Source organism: Erpetoichthys calabaricus, chromosome 8 (assembly GCF_900747795.2).
Source record: "Erpetoichthys calabaricus chromosome 8, fErpCal1.3, whole genome shotgun sequence".
NCBI classification, from domain to species: Eukaryota; Metazoa; Chordata; class Cladistia; order Polypteriformes; family Polypteridae; genus Erpetoichthys; species Erpetoichthys calabaricus.
The window spans coordinates 177,463,705-177,480,793 of record NC_041401.2 but is presented as its reverse complement, the minus strand read 5'-3'; the positions used below and the strand labels follow the sequence as shown (position 1 = coordinate 177,480,793).

The 17,089-nt window shown below is 40.2% G+C and overlaps 1 protein-coding gene across 4 annotated transcripts in view; it reads right to left on the bottom strand.

Moving 5' to 3' along the window:
* Positions 1-2,067: 2,067 nt before the first annotated feature.
* The window catches only part of LOC114656318 (glycine N-acyltransferase-like protein 3), a 63,778-nt gene continuing 48,756 nt past the window's right edge, over positions 2,068-17,089 (bottom strand). The window contains exons 2-6 of one of the 4 annotated variants that reach the window (XM_028807890.2): positions 12,837-13,027; positions 8,626-8,733; positions 5,687-5,813; positions 5,098-5,227; positions 2,068-4,743 (exon numbers count right to left, since the gene is read on the bottom strand). In XM_028807890.2, the coding sequence (XP_028663723.2) occupies positions 4,329-4,743; positions 5,098-5,227; positions 5,687-5,813; positions 8,626-8,733; positions 12,837-12,914 (858 nt within the window). In that variant the 5' untranslated portion in view covers positions 12,915-13,027 and the 3' untranslated portion in view covers positions 2,068-4,328. The remainder of the gene's footprint in view (positions 4,744-5,097; positions 5,228-5,686; positions 5,814-8,625; positions 8,734-12,836; positions 13,028-17,089) is intronic. The other 3 variants (XM_028807892.2, XM_051930220.1, XM_051930219.1) reach the window with 3 other exon arrangements.

Genomic DNA, 17,089 nt, shown 5'->3' with positions numbered 1-17,089 from the left:
CCGATCTTTTCACTCTGATTTGGTCATTTGAATACATTCAGTTTTGACATACGATTAATGCATTGTCTTGACTTGAAATGCAATACACTCAGAACAGCCACTAAACGAAATAAGTTTGCTGATCTTTTAGGTATGACGTGCGATCTATGGACATGAATTAAAACACAATGCTCTTTTGTATCTGACATGAAAATTGTGTGCCGTAGTGAAAAGTAATCGATCAGTTGGTTGGACAGAATAAAACGATGCTAAAATTAAATGCATCACATGCATATGCATTGCATTTCAATGTAGTTAATACACAGGATTGCATTTAATTTTGGCATGAATAATCTTCCTTAATTTAGGCATGCTGACTCCAAGAGTTCTAAGTTCAACATGAGACATTCACGCCTCTTTGGTGTGCACAATTAGTGCAAAATTCGACATCTTGCTAATAAGAGGTCACCACATGTTACTTGCCCCAATACTGATAGTTATGATAGAACATAAAAAAGTAGCACTACTCTAAGACATTACATGATAGATACACATAAATATCTAAAATAAACAGTGACACTATATATACTTGCCTTTTATTAACTCTTTTATTTCATATAGCAATTACCTGTGTATACAGCAAACTAACAATTTTGATTTCACTGTCTCAGTAGTCATGTTGGTCGCTGTATATCCATCCATCCATCCATCCAGTATCCAACCCGCCATATCCTAACTACAGGGTCGCACGGGGGTCTGCTGGAGCCAATCCCAGCCAACACAGGGTGCAAGGTAGGAAACAAACCCTGGGCAGGGTGCCAGCCCACCGCAGGGCACACCCACACCCACACACCAAGCACACACCAGGGACAATTTAGAATCACCAATGCACCTAACCTGCATGTCTTTGGACTGTGGGAGGAAACCAGAGTACCTGGAGAAAACCTACGCAGACACGGGGACAACATGCAAACTCCACGCAGGGAGTATAATAATTTACTGTATGTAAATTATATTATACCAGTAATGGCGCACTGCACTATAATGTGCAGTGAATACACTTGACTTGAGCATTCCTAGTTTTCATCCTCTTTCTCTGTACGTTTAGCATTCGTTTGCTCAGAGGTTGATACTCTTGCTTCTTTTCTCCACCCTAGCGGCCCGCTGCTTCTCTTCTTTCGTTGGCATCTTTTCACGTTAAAACGGATTAAGTTGCAATTACTTGCTACGTTTTCTTTAATTATTCACTTAAGCTGGCACTTAAGTCTTCAATCGGCCTGATTTAAGATATGAAGAGGTAGGGGAAGTGACGGCGAAGGTGGTAGGGATGAGAACGGCACCCATACGCATGTGCCGCACAACCGCCATGCTGGCTGCTCCCAAGAGTTGATTCTACAATAAAATAAAATAAAAATAAAAAGACGAATAACCTTGGTGGTCAATCATCACCCTGAAAGTGGACAGTAGACGTCACCTAGTATATGTGTACCAAATTTCAGGTCAGTAGGTCAAACGGTTTGCGAGCGACAGGTGATTTCAAATCCTGGACAGACAAACAGACAGCCACGGTAGCGTATTATATATGAAGATTATGCATTGTACTGTGTACATACTGTATTATTCTTTCACATTAGGTCATTACTAGCTGTTGAACAATCAAGTATGTTTTATACAGGTTTAATGATGTTGCTTAGATCATTTTCTGATGAGACATCACCAAGTGATAACCTTTTATAACAATGAAGCACATTCTGCATTTTATAATGTGACACTTGAAGCCCTTCACTCCTGAAGCTTAATGGCAACATGTGCTGCACAGACAGCCTGGTAGTTCTCGACGTATTCACCGTGTAAATCATCCCATTTGACAAATGTTGAGGAAAAATGGGAAAATAATGAATAGTCAGTCTTGCTTCTATCATTGCCAATTAAACGTTATAATAAAGAGGATATTTGCTTGGTAGCATTTTATTCCAAAATTCAAGAAGTAAATACAAGTGCATCAAATGCTCCATAAAACAATTTTATGAGCATTCTGCACTGTTATGGGAATACAGTAATTAAAAGAAAATATTTAAAACACACAAGTACCCAAATTATTATTTAATGATTTTATGCTGAAAAGAAACCTTTAAACATTTAACATGCATTTGCATAAGAATAGATTCCATCACCAAGGAGCATCTAGGAGCTATTGCTGCAAAATTTAAAACAGTATAGAAATAAGGAATGTGAATGATAGTGACAACGTTTTTTAAAAATGTATCTATAATATCTATGAGAGGCTTCAGAGTTGCAGCATTTTAAATTTCATTTTAGAACATTAATGACATTACTGTCACAAATCACTACAATCTGTTTTCAGCACATTGTAAAATTAATATGCAATATTTTGATTAACCTATAACACAGCTGTAATAAAACATGATATTGGCACTTCAAAAATAAGATTATAGACAAGCAGCTCTGGCAGACATTTATACAATTTTGAATGATTTAGTCATACGGCTAAAAATACAACGAGAGATTTAACACAACTGAAAATAAACCACAGCATTCTCAACAAACATACCATCAGTGGGTGGGGAGAACCTAACATGGGGGCATCAGTAACAAGGTAGGCACCTACCCCAGTGGGAGCAACCAGTCCATTGCAGGCATCACGCCACACACACACGCACACAAGTGCAATGCCAATTTATAGCCATTTATAAACCTCATGTGCACATCTTTGGAGAATACAAGAGGAAAGAAGTGAAAAAATCCATACAGACAAGAGGAGGACACGCAAATCACAGTTATGAAATAATCAAACCATAAAACACATGTTAATGCCTAACACAGATATATTTAAATACATGCATTTTCTTACATATGGCATTTAGGTACCTATTAACCAGCAGGGTCAATAAAAGTGCCATTAAGCAGAACACCAGTAAAGTTCAAATAACAGGGGCAAATACAAGTGACTTTTATATATATACTAGGGGGGCTCACCCCCCCAGCACCTTTGGCACCCAACCTGCAGTTGCAGCCAGTCTGCCACTCGCATTGTGAAGAGGGGGGCTGAATGCACCCCAAGGAGATGCAGTCGCTCCTCTGAAACCCCCTCTTAAACGGTGATACAATGAGAAAAAATAGTTTTTTTTTTACCTCCTCTTTGCTTGATCAGCTACTGCTGCTGCTGCTGCTGCTGCTGTCGTGCCGCATGATCTGCATCTCACGCGGCGCTTCGAACATTTAAAAGCCTGTACAGCAGCTGTCCTACTCTTTGTCTTTTATTTCCGGCCCCGGGCGTGGTTAAATCTTTTGGCACTATTGATTAAGTATTGTCTCGCAGGATGTGAGTTCTTGATATTTTTTAGTTTAGAATTTAAAAGCGGAATAAGAATCTGAAAATCTAACAACATCACATTAAAGTTTGATAAATTCTGAAATGAATGATACCATTATATTAACCATATATATATATGTAAGTTTTAAAATAAGCCGATTTAAAGCGTGACAAAAAATGCAACATGAAAACGTCAGATTTTATATATAATTATATAGAGTATATTCTTTCTGTTTTTTACTATATATATATATATACATACAGTATATATATATATACATATACACCAAGAAAATGTAATTTAACTCTTTGAGGGCTGAATATTTTTTCCAAAAAACATAGTTTTCTGAAACGCAATGGCTTCACACAGAAATCAACATAAAACATCTGTTGCTGCATGCTGTGGCTGCCAGTTTGCCAAGAATGTGCAGCAGGCAAGCTGCCAGGCTGCATTCACGTGACTGCACGAGGCAACAGCAGCGGTCACGGTCACAGTGCATTGCAATCTGGTTTCTACCTCTTATCATTGTTAAGTGGCAGTCCTCCCAGGCGAACAGTGCCATAGGCATGTCAACTACATGAACCTGTTCAGCACCACGATTAGCTGGGGACCAATCAGCTGAAGCTGCAACACCTCATATTCGTTTTCGATTGCTTGTATCAAAATCAGTGTCCAACAAGTCTTAGTCCAATTCAGAGAGAACAGGCAACACGTCCTCCATGGAGTATTTTGCTTTACGCTTTCGCTTTAATCTCTCACCAGATGGCAGTGCTATTTTTGCCATTCTCTGCGCCTTGCTACGCAGGAAATCTCGGTCAAAACCAAAGAAGAGAACTTTCCTTCTACCAATGAGAGTCAAACTAAAACACAACGGTTGGTTTTGTCACAGTTTACAGCTGATTACCGATTATCGTCAGCTCCTCCTATTGACAAAAGTCGACATCAGCCCTGAAAGAGTTAATAAGCAAGAAGTGCATTTTTTAAAATTATCTGTTGCAAATGTTTTGTGAACTCTCATAGGCTACTTTTTTTTGGAGTCATCCTGAGATAATAGTAAATATCTGGATATTCTGTCATACCAAAACTTTTAGAAAACAAAGCAGATATAGTGTTCTCTTCTGCAATAAAGTTGTAGACTGGAAGTCCCCAACGATGCATCTCCTTTGCCAGAAATGTGACAATTGTCCTCATACAGCCCTTGTTCCTGAACTCTGGAAGGATGTAACCCATCCTGAATGCGGACAGTTCATCAGTCAAACTCCATCCCATAAGGCGGCCCTCATCATCAGACATGCAAACAGATGGGAAACGTTCAATACACTTCTTTATATAATTCAGGCTCTGTTCACTTCCACCATAGCTTATGTGTTTGTTAATGAGCTCTGCAAGGAACATGGTGTCACTGGACAGCTTTGATGATTTGTGAAACCTGCAAAGTAAACAGGGAATTGTTTTAGTAACTAAGATTATTACAGTACATTATGTTTGAGAAAAAAGAACAGATCATAGGAGTGTTTATTTATTTATTTTACAAAGCCTACATTATGAATGTTTGTAAGAAGTCAAGCAAAATGATACCTTTTATTGGCTAACTAACTTTTACAAAGCTTAAAAACAGAATGTTCTAGTTCTAGGAAAACGAATGTGCGCATATTTAGTCTTGGAGCCAGTACAGCAATAACTTAAAATAATAATAACTAACTTTGTAGGTCATATCTGGACCAATGGATGACAGCTACGGAACAGGCCAGGCTGTGTCAAGCAGACAGTTGTCAGTACTTACCGACCATCGTCACGAATGCTTTCGGGATTATGATGAATAAACACTTTGCTTGGTATCATGAAATGCTCCAATGTCAAATTTTTTGCATCAGCCACTTCTTGCAAAATATCAAAGGAGGAACCCGGAACACCTTAATAATAAGCACAATGTACATTTTAGCAAATCCTGAATTTCAAAGAATGTCTTAACGACTGCTGCTTTCCTCACCACATCTTCTCACTTTTGACAGGCACAGCAAAACGAGATAGGATGTGGTAAGAAAAGACCTGAAACTCTTTTGCCCTCATGGGCCTTCAGGAAAGAGCACAAGAAGGTGAGAAGAATTTGTGACAGACATAAAGACCGTGGCATTTGAAGTGTGAATCTCCAGGTTTAAAACTCCTCTCCACTAGAATACTCTTAAAGTTGTACAGAATGTCTAAAATTTTATGTTACGTATTCCCCGAGTTTCTACAACTCTTAACCACTAAGCCACAGAGCCAGTTTTCAGAGAGATGACTTCAGTTCACATATTAAAGCTTCTTAATTTATGAGATTAGGTTCCAGCTGTTAGCTTATTTTTGGCTGACTGAAATGGTCAGATACCTACCGTTTACCAGAAGGCTTTGCTTCCAGTCAATTACTTTGAATTCCTGCAGCATTCTCTTCAACTCAGCTGGGTCCTTAGCAAATATTGCATATGGATTGGAAAAGGCGTCACTGTCATCTGTAACAAACTGTTCAGCAATTAACAAGAGCAAGCAGTTAACAGAGGTCAGTTCGGCATAGTCCTTTCATGATCACTTTGTTCTGTGTTAAGTGCAATTGCAACATTTCAGATTCATTTTTTGTTTCACATTTGCCAGTATATAATTGATTTTTTACATGTTCTTACAAAAGAAGATCATTACCTAGCTTTAAATGTTTAGGAACTGGGCAGTCAAATTATTGGACCCACTTAGCATTAATCTTACTTTGCTCTTTTTTCCCCTCCTTTAAACCCAAACTTCATCAAAATAGAAGAATAGTAAAACTGAAATTGAGCGACATGGTGGTGCATCTCCAAAGGTGTGCAGGTTGGGTTAAATTGTTAATTCTACACAGGCATATTGTAAATGTGTGTGTGTGTCCTGTGATGGACTAAAATTCTGTCCAGGGTTGTATCCAACTTTGCATCCAGTGCTGCCATTTTATGCTCCACCATAACCTTGAAATGGATTAAGTGTGTATAAGAATGTATGAATGTAATTATAATTAGTAGAAAAATAAATTATAAAAGCATCCATTAGCATTGGCAGTGGCTATAAATTTCAATCCCGGGGGACCCTGTGGTTGCTTTCCAATTAGTTCCATAATCAGTAAGTCATTCCTACTTTTAGATGATTCTGTTGTTTAAGTAGCTGGCCTTATTTTCTTTCTTTCAAAATCAGAAAGTCATGGCACTGTAAAACGTACATTTATGAGCAATTTACAAACATTTTTTTTTGTCATGACTTTAAATACTTAAGTCTGTTTTGCTTTTTTCTTCTTTTTATTCAGTTTTCCTCTGGTGTTTACATCCTTAACTGTATCCAATTTAGCAAAGAGCAGAGAAGACGCAGGTGCCAACAACACTCAGATTTAAAGGTGAGCAGCTAATGCTGTACTTCTCTGCCAAAGCCACTTGTCTGCTCATTAGCAAGCAACTTAAATAACCAGAACATTTAAAAAATTTGAAAGCAAAATCTTCAAAAGTAAGATATACAAAACCAATTTTTCCCAGTGTCACAACCAAATGCTTGTAATATTCTTTGAAAAACGTATTCTACCACATGCGGTATTTCTGGATTTACACAAAAGTGGAAATATCAGCTTTCTTAATTAAGGAAAGAGTCTAGTTACACACATAAGTTGGTTAGAATGGAAATCTGATGCCACAAGGGTCCGATAAAAATGACCCTGATTGCCATGGCTCTGTTATCTATATATATAAAATCCCTATGTGCGTCCAGGTGTCCATGTGTGTGTGTCTTCTGGTGAAGTGCGCATGCGCGGGGCACGGTGCTATGCGCGATATTACTGTCAGAGAAAGTTAGAGGCGTTTTACGGAAATACAAACCAGTATTACTGCGAGAGGAAATTAAAGGTACACAATACAGTGACGCATATTACAGCCACATACAAGCCAGTATTACTGTCAGGGGAGATTAAAGGCATATTACCGACGCGCACGCCTGTATTACCGCCAGAGAAAATTAAAGGTATATTATGGACGTACGGACGTACAAGCCAGCGGACGTACAAGACGGTATCCTTCAATAAGGGCGCGCACAAAAAGGCGAGCCTCAAAAGGACGACCTCAATTGGGCGCAGCGAATAAAGGCGCGCGTAAATAAAGATCTGCACCTGTTGCTCTTCACATATTCCAGAGCCATTTGAACTAAATTATCTATGTGCCCTTATTGAATAGAGCCGTACAAGACAGTATTACTGTCACAGAAAATTAAAGACACACAATACACGGCGGAAGCCCACGAAGAACGGTCAGCTCAGCAAGTAAACATCAACAAAAGAAAGGCTGAAGGAAAGAAAAATACGACCAACAAAAAGAATGAGGTCAAAGTCCCTTGCCATTTAATATAGACTGTTCCTACTAATGTTTATGCACTACTGTTCTAGCGCCCGTTATTGTAACGGGCTAAATGACTAGTATTTTCATTTTGTGATAAGTTTTAGTGTTGTATATATGGTGCATGATTTTTCCAGCGATTTTCAGTTGTAGACTTCGTTTCTATAATTTAAGTGAGTTCAGAGGCAGTTGCTGCACTCTCCCATAGCTTTCAGTTTTGTAGTTTGACATCACTTGCGACTCAGTCCAATCAGTCTGCAACTCTCCCTGACAAAATCAGACAACCACCTGGAAATACAATGAATGTAATGCTGCTACAAAGAATAAGGAACACAGGTATTTTGGGCCTCACAATGTTTCATGTTTTACATACCGGGACAGAACAGAAACCTGAGAAAAAGGTTGTGATTGTGTCTGAACTTGCCATACCTGTAAACTCTTCATACAGCACTTGCGCTGTCAGGCAGCATGTTACTGGCTATCAGGACAAGGGGTGAGCTTCCAGTGTGGGAGGAATGCCCATGCTGTGCCAGTTCACAGTCACAAATTAACCGAACACATAAGGCTGCAGCTGTGTCCCGGGTGCCAGCTTACCCAAACTGATTTTGAAAGCTGTACAGGTGATGGCCTGGGTAAGTGTCTCAAGTTCTTAAAGCACTTATGCAGTAAAATTCTTGTGCTCTCATAGTAATACTAATACCTGTCCGAGTATTATGAAACACAGTCATAAAAATATTGATGTCATTGTTTTGTTTACATAATCAAAACTGAAATCAAATAGTTTGCTCATTCTTTTGCAGTGATTGACCAGTCCGTAACTGGAATCTTACATAAAACCAAGGTTGGAGCCAAACCTGGATGTCATGTACATATCTTAGTACAGTTCAAAAAATGTACAGAAGAAGGAATCAGAATGCACCTCAAAAAGAGCATCCAAATACCTGTCTCTGACGCCGCAAAACAACTGTTCTATAATCTGGCCATGAATCGACGTGCACCTCCATGTTGAAAGGATTATTGTTTCGTATGTGCTGAAGACCTCCATAAACCTGGAAATGACAATAAGAAGCAAGGATTTGAGTGAGTATGTGAATACTTACTTTCTACTTCACTTTGACATACATACAAGTATTTGTTTTATAGATTTTTCATCATCAGACTGGAAGTATGAAGTGTGAGCTTTAATTCCCTTTCAGGATTTATTATGTCTAATTTAGATACACTGACTGCTGGGGGTCACTGTGTAGTGTGTGACGTGGTGAATCTTCTAAAGATCACTCAATGTTCACCTTATTCACTGAATGCTCATACAAATTGTACGTAAGGATTTCATCAGTTTTATATGGAGCTCTTCACTAAAGAAAGTAACTCAAGGCACCTTAGAAATACACTCATAGAATTCCCAGTAACAAAATAAAAAACAAGACCATTTAGCATTCTAAGTCCCAACTAATGCTGTTGAGAGTCATAGAGGGTTGGGGGTCAGAACCCATTCTGTCTGTCAAAGGGCTGGCTTATACACAGGCCCTCACAGAGCCAGTTTGAAATTGCCAGTTAAGCTATACCCGTCTTTACAATGCTGGAAGAAAACAAAGAACTTAGTAAAACCCCATGCAGGCACAGAAAGAACACGAAAACACAAAGACAGTAACCCGCCTCATTTATTGGTCAAGAATCCTGTCTTTAATTCAAAAGCGTGATCCAGTGTGAAAAGGCTTCCTGTTTGTGGACTACTTTCATTTTCACGTGTTATTTAACAGTATTTTAGCAAATAATTCATGCATTTTGTATGTTGTGAGAATACCACTAAATGATCTGATATGTGGAATGTGTGACACAAGTAATGTGAGATTTTTTCGTGGACACTTTTGATAACGTTTGCTGGTCTCCAGTGTTGGTAACCATTGGGTCCAATTCTATCAAAAACTTTACTATTTTAGTTCTGCACGAAAACATGACATTAAATATTTTTCTTGGCCATCACTATAAACTACATGAGGTAAGTAACAGTTACAAAATATCATTTTTGGGTGGAATAAAGAAGATTGCAGAGATTATTTTTATTCAGCAGACATACATGTATGTCTCTGTCTCTGCTGACAACCTTAAAGTAGAATGAGGTTGAAACTGTCTTTCCCTGTTTGAGTAAGATCCTCAAAATGAAAGCCACATTACCTGTCACGACAGCCTCAGTTGTGTGCTCATTTTCAAAGCTGAAATCAAAACTACACACAGGGTCAGTTTAGAATCACATGTGACTAACATGCATGTCTTTTGGGATGTGGGAGGAAACTCTGAGTAACCATGAGGAGATAATGCTTATTCAACACAGACAAAGATTAGACACAGGAGTCAAACTCATTACATTGACTGCAGTGACTCAGTACTGTACCGCCATCTTCCATAAAGTCCATTCTGATTACAAAATTGATGAAACTCAAGCAAGCTTGGACACGGAGAGCCCTTGAAGTTCACCTGTTAAGTGAGAAATGCTAGCAGGAAAATATCCTACAAGGCTTCCCGTGCCTCTAATTCCCATCATGGGCAACAGAAGTAACAAAAACAGTTGGAGACAGTCCCCAGTGGGCACTTAAAGGAAGTGGAAATCACAGGTTGAGGACATGGCGGAGAAAGACCATTTTAAAAATACAGCCAGCACCAATGCAGCTCCTAAAGACCCAAGCACACTACGCACTTTTTCTAGTGTTTTTAGTCATTGACTTAATTTACATAACCTTAGTTAAAATGGGAGTAGCTTACAATACTTTGAAAATATAAACCTGCACTGAAAAGTCATCACTCAGGCATGTAGTTAGCCATCCCCTGTGACCGCTAGTTGTGTAATCTGACATCCTAAAGATTAGCAACAGCACTTGTCTAGTTTGACATTCCCTCTGACTAATATGATGCCAGCTTCATTCTGAGGCACACTAGAAGAGAGAAGATAAACTAACATTTATTAGACTAATGCCCGACTGAGATATGACTTCTGTTTTAGCACAACACAGAAGGTTTCATGAGTGCCTGATCACCAGTCACAGAAGACAACTTCTTTAAGCTAGGCAAAGACAGCCTAGTTATTAAAGTCTGAAACTCCTTAACATCCTTCTGAAATAACAGCTCCACTTCCTTGGATGACTTAACCTCTGGGCCCCCTCCTAGGGGTGGTCTCGGACTACACCAATAAGTTTGAAGGGTTAAAATAGGCAGTTTATTTCACACCAAGCTCCCTGTCCTATTTTCATAGGCTGCATGTTTCTTGCATGTAAACATAATAGTCAGCTGACTCATAGACCCTCTGTAATCCTCCATGCTCTCCTTAATGCCCCCAATCAGAAAAAAGGCACGAATACGTTATAACAAAGCAAATAACTCACCCAGTGGCTGCAGCAGTTTGTGTGGATGTTGCCGGGAAGTCTTCTCCCTCCATCCAACTGACTCACCGTCTGATGTTACTGACTCTGACTAAGATTAAGGCTATCTGTTTTTTATTTTTATATCGTTTGTAAAAGGTTACACCATATGCACATGGACACATGCTCCAATTACATGATTATCGGATCCTGAAGCCTACGACAAACTGGAGACCAAAGACCAGCATAAGTAGGCAGAGAAGTTCCTTCTAGACCTGGCACGAAGACCTCAAAACCATTGATATAGAATGGGGTGAAGCAGAAAAAGTCCCCACAGACAGAAATTAGGTGGAAGAAGCTTACTATGCACTGAACAGTACGAGTGGAACTAAGTGATAATTTAGTGCATAACAGGTACACGTAACAATAATGAATCAGTGCCTCAATGTTTTGCTTACCAAAGAGATTAATAACTTTATTTAGCTTTGCCAAATCCAATTAAGAATTGATTCGTACATGTGATTTGGGAACTCATTTGTTCTTGGAAAATCTTTACCCTATGTAGTAAAACACTAAGATATGTGTGCATGCAGTCCCTCAGAGCAATCTGATTGGTCACTTCAGCTTTGGTGACTCAATCGAAAGGGGAAGTGTGAGTGTGACACAAACCAAGAGGAGTAAAGGCATAGGAGGCCTGCTGAGAGTCACCTTCAAAGACACAAAGTATAAAAGTGGACAGAAGGTGAGTGATGTGCCCAAGAATGACAGAAAGTTTCAGGCTTTATATGAATGTGCTGGGCTACAGAGGCTAAGATGCACGATGATACTGAGGCACAACGCCGAAGGTACAGTATATGTGTGGCTAGAGATATCAAATATTTTTAAATTTATTCTTTTACCTGGCTTGTAGACAGGCTAGTGACTAATAAATTCTGTAATATCTGTTAACCTCAATTAAAAGTTAGTTATGTGGAATGCTTCTGCCCAGAGCTCTTGAAACTGTTGCACTACCTACAATAATTTACGAGTCCAGCAGAGCTAAACATGTAGTGCGGACTTGTTTTAATCTTGCGTTGCCTGTTGTTTATAGAGTACGGTGCAGGATTCAAACCGCTGACCAATTTTTGCTCACTTTATTTTTGAAAAAATCTTGACATGTATACAGCAAAGGTTAGTCTCTTACTTAGTGGAAAGTATAGTGTCACACACGTGCGCATGGGAGGCAGCTAAAGGGCTGGAATGAGAGCAACTCCGAATCAGACCGGGATGTGGCAGAGTGCACTGATTCTTATTCTCGCTTCCTTGCAGATCCATTCACGGGAAATTCCACCTGGCCGTGTTGATGTCACTGACAAGTGCGAACCTATACATGAAGACCTTTCCGGTTCCAGCCCCCCTTGATGTCATGTCCGGGCCCGAGCCTTTGGTTGAAGACCCTTCCGATCCTGGCCCCTTTGACGTCACTTCCTATCCCGACCTTTAAAAGCCTCCACCTTTCCCCTACTCCCTCAGTTCTGTTTTGGACTCTGATTTATGGACACCATTGCTATCTTTTTTGTTTGCAATTTTGCAGCCAGGACAATAATATACAGGTGGCTGCCCCAAACCTGGCTATGGCTTGTGATCAAGTTTGTGACAGTAGACAGATCTGTTAGAGCTCATCAAGTTAATCACTTATTGGATCCATAACTGTCCAAACACACTATATGCATCATTATGGCTTCCTCCAAGGGTACCTGTAAACATTTTCAGCAGTCTAAGGCAGAAAGTCATATTAGAAAAAAAAGAATATATCCTACAGATATGGAGTATGGCAGTTCTTTTTGAAGTAGATGAGCCAAGGCTGATAGCTTTTTCACTGACTCCAGCAGAATCATGGTGGAGACTAAGAAGGCACTGAAACTACTAACAGGTTACTGGTTAAAAAGGTGTAGTTCCAGAGTGTTTCTGATGAAAAACCAGGTCGGCAGAAGGCAGCTCAGTACACCTGCTGGAATATAAGGAAATGTTATGTTCAGAAAGTGTTAATACCCATCACAGGTTGTATATACGTCTACTCACTGCCACGTAAGGCTATTTATTAGCCAGTAAAATGCAGTTCTAGCATCAATCCATATATTTTCAGAACTTGCCTTTTCTGATTTATATTTGCGGGAAGCCATAGCCTATCCTGGCAGTTCTAAGGATAGGGCGGCAGCCAACCAAGGACATAATAAGGCACACTTACGCAATTACCTTTACACTCGTACCTGGCCACCTTCCTTCCACCTGTTTTTTGACAATATTTTTTTCCAGCCATATTGACATGTGGCACTGGATCCAGTCCTGGGCAACATCTGATACAAGGCATAAACCAATGGAAGACAGGGCACCCATAGAGTGCACGACACACACAATCATTCAGTGCCAATTTAAGTCTCAAGACCCCAGTTTGCCTAGCATGAATGTGTTTGGAAAGTGCTAGAAAATTGGAGTACTGAAAGAAAATGTACTCGGGCAGAAGGGAATATGTATCCATGTAATGCTTACAAGTTTTAAGAACTTCATGAATTTGCCTGAAAGGTGGTGCAGTTGTTGGCAGTGATGCGCCCAGAATGCTGGGTTTGAATCGGAGCTCAGTCTCTGTCAGTGTACAGCCTGCACGTACCATGGAGTTTTGTTCCCGGCTCAGTCAGATTTCTTTTTTTGTTTCTTCATTTAGTTTTTTTGTTGTCTTTTAAATATTACTTTGTTATTGAATATAATTTTTCTTTTGTTTTAAGAATATCATTTTATTTTATATTTTATAACATTATATAATTATTGTGTCAATTATGTATATGTGACTTGTGTCCCTTATCTCTTACATATTGAGCCCTTAGATGTTCCCCTGAAGTCACAGTGGTGAGACTCTCAGAAGGTCATGAGCTGGCTGCTGTGTTATTACTGAAAATTCTGTTGTTCTTCTCCTCTTCTGTTTATTTCTTTTTTTGGATTTATGAATTTTTGGCTGTTGTAATTGTTTTGTTTTTTTTTATCTTTTGTTTAAGGATTTTAGCTTTGTTCATTACTGAATCTAGGACTTCTTAGTGGTTGGTTTTGGTTTCAATTTTACGCATACCTTTTGATCTTCCTTGTTTCTATTCTTGTTTCTGGATTTTTAAATATAAAAGAACAATGTTTTTGTTATTATGGGTCAGAGTATTCACGTTTCCCCTTTCACTCTTGGTGGTCCTATTTGCACTCTTGAGAATTTTCAGTTGTAATGACTGGGCAGAAATCAGAACTTCTTATTTTTGCCACATCAGAATGTGACTTCCTACATAGGTATGATTGTGTGGTGTCCACAAACCTTTGATTGTATAGTATATGTGTGTGTTTATATACTATATATATGGATATTTATAAAAACAAATGCTCCAGTTTAGTGACACACAAATGTATTTCTGGAAGAATGATTACAAAATATAAAATTAGATTGTAAGATTTAAAATTATATCTATACTAGCTGTGATACCTGGCTTCTCCCGTTTAATTTTCTAAAACAATGGGCCTCAGTTAATCAAATGTATCAGAAGTACTATGCAATTAACTGAGTACTTTTCAGTTGTCACACACGTGTGGATGGAAGACAATTTCAGAGCTTGTCTAGCGTTTGTCCTCAATGTTATGGAACACCTTTGGGATTAATCAGAACGCTGATAGCAAATCAGGTCTTCTTGTCCAAAATCAGTACCTGACCTCACAAATACTATTTTGGCTGAATGGACACAAATTCCCACAGATACACTCCAGAATCTTCTGGAAATCCTGTTTATATACTATATATATTGTCACACATGCGTGATTAGGAAGCAGCCATCAAGTCCAAAGGTGAGTGTTACTTTGCAAGGTGGAGGGCTGGTTGTGAGCGCCGATGTCTGTTTTTCTTCGCCGACAGAAAAAAATGAAGAAGAATAAGAATGCACCTACTTTACTTCTGGGTTCACAAAATGGCTGCAACAACACCACACACAACTTCTGTGACGTCACTTCCGAGCATCTCTGATGACATCACTTCCGGTGCTGCCATAATGGTGCCACTTCCGGCCATTCCACATGACATCATTTCCACCATGTCAATTCCACCATGTCATTTCCTTCCACCATTTTGTCTATAAAAACGTCTTAAAACGTTTCAACATCCGGCGCCGCCGAGAGTGGCAGCCTTTTCAGCAGCTCCGTGTATGACTATATGTGTATGTGTATTTTTCTACTTTTATTTTTGTATTTTTATTTATTGATCACTCCTACCACTTTATTTTATGTGGATTTGTTCCCTGGACACACTTACTTTTACAATGTGGGCATGGATTTTTACACGCTGAGACTCGCCTATTCAAGTACTCAACTTCGAGCGCTGAGAACAAATGCCAGTGCCGGTGTGGTTCCCTGTTTACCTGACGAGGTAAGAAGGCGGTATCGTGGCAGCAGAGCCGGCACTAAGCTAAAAATGAAGCGGCTTGCGAGAAAGTGGCGTTTTAAGCCTTCGGTGCCTTCTGTTATTCTGGGGAATGTGAACTCAATCTCAAATAAGATCGACAAACTGGCTGCGCTGGTGAAAAATGTCAGAACCTACAGAGAATGCAGTTTGTTGTGTTTCTGCGAAACGTGGCTAACTAACACCATCCCAGATGCTAATGTGGAGCTACCCGGGTTTAGCACAGTTAGAGCGGACAGAGACGCAAGTACCTGTGGGAAGCACAAAGGAGGAGGACTCGCTCTCTATGTTAATAAACGGTGGTGTAACTCTGGACATGTCAAAGTCAAAGTCTCCACTTGCTGCAGGTACATCGAACTTTTGGCCGTAACTTTGCGTCCCTATTACTTGCCCAGAGAGTTTGGACACGTCATTGTTGTCATCGTGTATATTCCTCCTCGGGCGGACGTGGAGATAGCGAGTGACATCATCCATTCTGCTGTTACAAACGCAGCACCCCAAGGCACTTGTGCTAATCGCTGGAGACTTTAACCATGTGACAGTCCTACCTACAACCACACGATCATTCAGGAAGTGGTCCCCGGAGGCTGAGAATGCTCTGAGACAATGTTTTGGAACTACAGACTGGGATATCCTGCAGGGATCACATAGTGAGAACATTGAGGAGGTTGTTGACTGCACTACTGACTACATCAACTTCTGTATGGACATTGTAGTTCCAGTAAGAACTGTACGCTGCTATGCTAACAACAAGCCATGGATTACAAGTGACATCAAGGGCCTTTTGAACCAGAAAAAAAGGGCTTTTAAAGACGGTGATCAGCATGAGCTAAAGCGTGTGCAGAAGGAACTCCGAGTCCAGCTCAGGGCGGCGAAGGAGCAGTACAGGAGAAAGCTGGAGCAGAAGTTGCAGAACAACAGCATGAAGGAAGTGTGGGATGGGATGAAGATCATCACTGGCTGCAGCTCGAAGCGGGGTACCACCATCGAGAGAGACGTAAAGAGAGCAAACCAAATGAACATCTTCTTTAACAGGTTTGACCACCCTAACCCACTCTCACCTCGGAGTACTGCACTCTCTACACATCCTTCTGCTGATACCAACATAGGAGAGACATCCCCACCCACAATTACAGCAGCGCAAGTGAGCAGAGAGCTGAGGAAACTTCGTGCCAGCAAAGCAGCAGGTCCAGATGGAGTATCGCCACGACTGCTGAAGGTCTGTGCATCAGAGCTGGGGGGTCCTCTACAGCGCATCTTCAACCTGAGCCTGGAACAGGGGAAAGTCCCGAGGCTTTGGAAAACATCTTGCATCACCCCAGTCCCAAAGGTATCACGTCCTGGTGAGCTGAATGACTTCCGGCCTGTCGCTCTAACATCACATGTGATGAAGACCATGGAGCGGCTGCTGCTTTCACCACCTGAGGCCACAGGTCCAACATGCCCTCGACCCTCTGCAGTTCGCATGCCAGGAGAAGGTGGGAGCGGAAGATGCCATCATCTATATGCTACATCAATCACTCTCCCACTTGGACAGAGGCAGTGGCGCTGTAAGAATTATGTTTCTAGACTTCTCTAGCACCTTCAACACCA